At 51.9% G+C, this 6,000-nt stretch overlaps 1 protein-coding gene across 12 annotated transcripts in view; it reads left to right on the forward strand.

Annotated features, from left to right (window-relative positions):
- Positions 1-6,000, forward strand: part of LOC107142568 (leucine-rich repeats and immunoglobulin-like domains protein 1) — an 83,219-nt gene that overhangs the window by 56,818 nt on the left and 20,401 nt on the right. For 11 of the 12 annotated variants that reach the window (XM_048791751.1, XM_048791752.1, XM_048791750.1 and 8 more), the window contains 3 exons: positions 2,228-2,548; positions 3,995-4,279; positions 4,935-5,354. In XM_048791751.1, the coding sequence (XP_048647708.1) occupies positions 2,228-2,548; positions 3,995-4,279; positions 4,935-5,354 (1,026 nt within the window). The remainder of the gene's footprint in view (positions 1-2,227; positions 2,549-3,994; positions 4,280-4,934; positions 5,355-6,000) is intronic. The other variant, XM_048791755.1, reaches the window with a different exon arrangement.

Genomic DNA, 6,000 nt, shown 5'->3' on the forward strand with positions numbered 1-6,000 from the left:
TTGACTATGATGAACCTAGGCCGTTTGAATGAATTTTCCTTAGAGTTAATTAAATTTTTCAGATATGTGGGTGCATGTTTTCCATCCCATTTATAAGTTTGGATGCATCAGGGCTTCAAATTTACTCTCCCTCCTCCTTGTGTCCTGTGTTTGGACTCGCATGATCTGTGTGTTGTCATGCTGGATGCTCTTGCACAGATCTCTGAAGTTCTGTGTATTTTCTTCATTCTCTTTGATTCTCAGACTAGATATCTCTGTTGACCTGTCTCAAGTTCACTGACTCATCTGCAAGCTCAGTTCTGCTACTGAGCCCTCTAGGGTGGAATTTTTTTTTAATATTTTTAGTTGTAGATGGACACAATACGTTTATTTTACTTAGGTTTTTTTTATTTTTTTTTATTTTTTTTTTATGTAGTCCTGGATTTGAATCCAGGGCCTCACCCATCCTAGGCAAGTGTTCTATCAGGGAGCTACAGCCCTAGCCCTAGGGTGGATTTTGTTTTGTTTTGGTTTGGTTCTGGGGATTGAACCCAGGGCCTTGTGCATGCAAGGCAAGCACTCTTCCAATGGAGCTATATCCGCCCTAGGGTATAATTTCAGTTACTATACTTTTTAATTTCAGTTACTATACTTGTAAATGCCATGGTTTGTATGTGGTTCATTTTCATAGTTTCTGTTCATTAATCATTTCTCTTGGGTAAGAAAGTGTTCTCATGCTTTAATTCTCTTAGACAAAATTTTAGTTTTTCAAGTATTTTTATAATAGCTGATGTTGTTTAATAAGTCCAAGATCTCAATTTCCTCAGGGACAGTTTGTATTGATTTTTTTTTCCTGTTTCACAATTGGTTGTTGAAAATTGGACATTTAAGATAAAATAATATGCTGGGTGTGGTAGCACAGGCTCCATCCTAGCTGCTCAGGAGGCCGATGCAGGAGGATCTCGAGTTCAAAGCCAGCCTCAGCAACTTAGCGGAGGTCCTCAGCAACTCAGTGACACCTTGTCTCTAAATAAGTTACAAAATAGGGCTGGGGATGGGGCTCCGTGGTCAAGTGACTGTGGGTTCCATCCCCAGTACCAAAAAAAATAAAATAAAGTAAAATGACATGGCAAGTCCAGAGTCAGATCTTCCTGTCCTCCTCCAGGGCTTGCTGACCCGTCACCGTTCCTTTAGGGCCTCTCCTAGATGAGTGTTGTGGAGCCTGGTCTGTACAACCCCTTGAGTTCCTGCTTGGCTTGCTAGTGTGTAGCCAATAGTTGGACACAGAAGTCCTTAAGTCACCCCCATCAGCAAATCCTGTGTCCTTCACCGAGGCCGTGTATGTATATGCTGGCATGTGCTCTCACTTCCTGCTTGTGCGTGTCTGCCATCTCAGCCCAGGCAAGAAACGAGGGCTCCCCCAAGGTCTTTTCAGGGTGTGTGTCCACCCTACACGTGGGTGTGCCCTTCCTGATTTCGAGGACTCTGGTGGACCTCACAGGGCCTGCTGCTGGCATCTCCTCTGCCTGACTTTCCTTCAGTTTCTTGACCACTGTCCTGTTCACACCGACAGGCACAGTCACCTTGGACAGTGGCATGGTTACACAGTGGCCACTATTTTCATCAGATGCCTGGGGACAGGGCTTCCTGTGGTGAGCCTTCTTCATGAGTGGGGATTTCCAGGTCTTGGCCTGACAGGTCACACAGTGACACTGCTTTGATGGGGTTTTGGGGGGAGCTCCGCCTGCCCCCTCAATGGTTGCTAGCTTCTGAGTCTCAAGGCTGTCACAGAGTGGAGTGGAGGCAGGTGGGACTTGGGTAACTCACAACACCAGAGAGCTCCTATCTCTTTCTAAGAGGCCTCCATTTTCTTGAGTCCCCACCCTGTGGATCATTGTGTTTCATTTTCCAGAAATCGAAACCATTGATTTTGACCATTTTTGCAGTACTTTCATCATTTTAAGGGAGTTCAGATTTTTGGGAGTCCCAACATTCTGGAAGCCACTGTGCCAGAGTCATGTGGCCATGACAAGTGGCACCTCTTGTGTGGCCGTGTCAACAGGTGCAATGGGTGTGGGTCTCCAGGAAGCTTCCGGAGGGCTGGGTGACCGAGCGCTGGTGGCCCATTTCTAGTCCAGGGTTGTGCTCACGGCCTCACCTGGGTGGGGCCTGGTGTCCCTGGCCCGGTTTTGTGCGAGTGTGACAGCAGCTGGTCCCTGTCTCCTCACAGTGGCCCTTCTCTCCCCAGATGGCTTCCCAAAGCCACAGATCATCACCCAGCCGGAGACAACAACAGCCGTGGTGGGCAAGGACATCCGGTTCACGTGCTCAGCAGCCAGCAGCAGCAGCTCCCCCATGACTTTTGTCTGGAAGAAGGACAATGAGGTTCTGGCCAATGTCAACATGGAGAACTTCTCCCAAGTGCGCAAGCAGGACGGGGAAGTAATGGAGTATACCACCATCCTGCACCTCCACAGGGTCACCTTTGGCCATGAGGGCCGCTACCAGTGTGTCATCACCAACCATTTTGGCTCCACCTACTCTAACAAGGCCCGGCTCATGGTGAATGGTAGGTGCCCCTGTTGGTCTCTCCCAGGCACCCCACCCCGATGGCTGCCCACCTCGGAGAAGACGGAGGCAGACCTGCGATCAGACCACACTGTCCCCTGGGCTTGCCCAAGGCAGGTTCTGCAGGTTAAAACACCCTCTCCCTGGGCTTTGGGTGACTGTTGGGAAGCGGGGTGAGCGGCAAAGCTGAGCCTTCAACTTCTCTGGAGCTACGCGGTCCAGTTTCTAGGTCCCACATCCCAGACCCTGGGGAAGCTGTGCCCTTGAGTGGGTGGCACAGCTGTGGAAGCACAGGCCAGCCTGGGCAGGGGCAGGTCCCCACCTCTCAAGACAGCAGAGAGCAGGGCAGATGTGGGGGAGGGTGAGACGAGGTCCGGTACTCAGAAACCAGCTTGTCAGAGCTGCTCTCTTAAGGGCTGCTATTTTTGGAGGGGGACAGGAGGAGTGTGAGTGGGCACCTCCCCGCACCCTGAGAACCCAGGGAGATTTTTCTGATCATTAAAGTGCCAGTGACAGAGTTGGCTCGCATGTCATCAGAAGTGCCGGCGGGCTGCACTCAGTCACCTCCGCAGACCACAGAACAAACTTGACCACACTCAGGTTGTCTTGGCGTATTCTAAGAGGCCTCACTGCCACCTCAAGACTCAGGCAACTAAGTGACTCTCTGCCAGGGCATTTGTTATTTACACCAGGTAAATGAGGTCCCGGGTGCTTACCCACATCCCAGCCCTTTCCTATATTTTATTTAGACAGAGTCTCACTGAGTTGCTTAGGGCCTCGCTAAGTTGCTGAGGCTGGCTTTGAACACGATCCTCCTGCCTCAGGCTCCTGAGCCATTGGGATAACAGGCGAGTGCCATGGTGCCTGGCTGACCAGAGCAGCTTGGACAGGAAGCATGGTGATGCCTGCTGTGCAGCTGGACACTGACTCTGGCGTCCCACTGCTTGCTGAGCCTGAGCCAGTGAGCCCAGTGCTTCTGCCTATGTGTGCTCAGCAGTGTGGCCCTCAGGCTGCCCTGGGGGGGGCATGGACCTTCCCTCTGTGATTGCAGCTTGGTGAGCAGGTATTTCTGCTTCCCAGGCTCTGTTCTGGTGCCTTGTGAAGGCAGGCGAGCCTCAGGCCCCGACTCCCAGGGTCCCACCTTTGTGACCCATTACCTATGAGGTGCAGTAGGCAGAATGTCAGCCATAGCCTGAGACTTCATCCCCAGCTGGAGTGGACAGGTAGAGGAAGTGCCAGGCCGTGGTGGGGAGAGGCTGGCACTTTCTCTGGGAAGCTTACTGCTCCTGATTGAGGTGGCTGCAGCAGTCCTGGGCTGGTGGTGGCACAAGGCGTGGAGGTATGGAGCGGTGGCCCTCGCACACTGGGGGGGGTCTCTGCCCCAGAGGTGTTCCCTGCATTTGCAGCCAGCTGTCCCCTGACCTCCCCCTTTGTGTGTGTTTTCCAGTGCTGCCATCATTTACCAAAATGCCAAGAGACATCACCATCAGGACAGGCACCATGGCTCCCCTTGAGTGTGCGGCCACCGGCCACCCCAACCCCCAGATTGCCTGGCAGAAGGACGGAGGCACATACTTCCCTGTGGCTCGGGAGCACTGCATGCATGTCATGCCAGATGACGATGACGTGTTTTTCATCACTAATGCGAAAATAGATGACATGGGCATTTACAGTTGTACCGCCCAGAACTCGGCAGGCTCTGTGTCAGCGAATGCCACCCTGAATGTCTTAGGTTCGACCCTTGGTGTACCCTGGAGGGTGTGTGTGTGCATTCATGTGTAGGGGTCTGAAATGATACTGAGGGGAAGGCCTGCGGAGTTGCTCTGTGGACCCTGGGGGTTACGGGAAGGGGTTGCTACTGTTTGAAATTTGGGGCTGCTTTTAGGATTTTTTCCTCTTTTTTTAAAAGAAATTGTTTTGGGTCCTGGGGATTGAACCCAGGGGCACTCAACCACTGAGCCCCATCCCCAGCCCTATTTTGTATTTAGAGACAGGGTCTCGCTGAGTTGCTTAGGGCCTTGCTAAATTGCTGAGGCTGGTTTTGAACTTGCAATCCTCCTGCCCCAGCCTCCTGAGCTGCTGGGATTACAGGCATGCCCCACCACCCTGACTCCTATATCTTTAAAAAGACTAAAGGCCAGTGCAGTGCCAGAGCCTTGAGCAACTGGTGACCAAAGAACATGCAGGAGGGGTGTGGTCTTAGTCAAGAACAAGGACACAGGACAGTTTGGGAACAGGAACTTTTATTACCAGAGATCAGCCATCTTCTGAAAAGCTTGCCACTCTGACAGAAGCCCTCAGGTGGGATTGTGCCATGTTTAGAGAACCAAGCAGACCCACAGCACTGAGGCCCCAGAGTGAGCGTGCCATCTCTTGATCTCTTGCAGAGACCCCGTCCTTGGTGTTACCCTTGGAAGACCTCGTGGTGTCTGTGGGGGAGACGGTGGCCCTCCAGTGCAAAGCGACCGGCAGCCCCTCCCCCCACATCACCTGGCTCAAGGGGAACCGCCCCCTGAGCCTCACCTATAGGCACCACTTCACCCCCGGCAACCAGCTGCTGGTGGTCCAGAACGTGGTGGTGGAGGACGCGGGCCAGTACACCTGCGAGATGTCCAACATGCTGGACAGGGAGCACGCTCACAGCCAGCTGAGCATCTTGCCCACACCTGGCTGCAGGAAGGACGGGACCACCATGGGCATCTTCACCATCGCCGTGGTGTGCAGCATCGTTCTGAAGTCGCTGGTGTGGGTGTGCATCACCTACCAAACCAGAAAGAAGAGCAAGGAGTACAGCGTCACCAACACAGGTGGGCACGGTGGCCGTTCATTTCCAAGGCAGGAGAAGCCAGGTCCACACTCTTTGTCAAGAGTTCTCATGCTCTGGGAACTCCAGGACCTCTGGGAATGTGGTTCTGGAGAACTGAAGCCTTGGTCCTGAGGACACTGGGTTCATACTCAGGGCAGAGCCTGGGGCTCAGTAGTAGCGCATTTGCCTAGCATGAGTGAAGCACTGGGGTCGATCCTCAGCACAGCATATAAATAGATAAACTAAAGGTCTATTGACAACTAAACAAAAAGAACTTCCTGCTGATGTCCTCCTCGTAAGCGGAGGTCGATTGTCCCTGAAATGTCACAGTGCTGTGATTTTGTTAGTTCTGTCTCACTTCCTGTCACTCTTCCCCGTCTTTTGTGGTCTCAAATGCCTTTTTTTATTTTTAGTTGTTCAAAACATTACATAGTTCTTGATATTTCACACTTTGATTCAAGTGGGTTATGAACTCCCATTTTTACCCCGTATACAGATTGCAGAATCACATCAGTTACACATCCATATTCTGCTGCCTTTCCTATCCTCTACTATCCCCCCTCCCCTCTTCTCTCTCTACCCCCTCTACTGTCATTCATTTGTCCCCCTTGTATTATTTTTCCCTTTCCCCTCACTTCCTCTTGTAT

The sequence above is a fragment of the Marmota marmota genome, unplaced genomic scaffold (assembly GCF_001458135.2).
Source record: "Marmota marmota marmota unplaced genomic scaffold, marMar, whole genome shotgun sequence".
Classification (NCBI taxonomy): domain Eukaryota; kingdom Metazoa; phylum Chordata; class Mammalia; order Rodentia; family Sciuridae; genus Marmota; species Marmota marmota.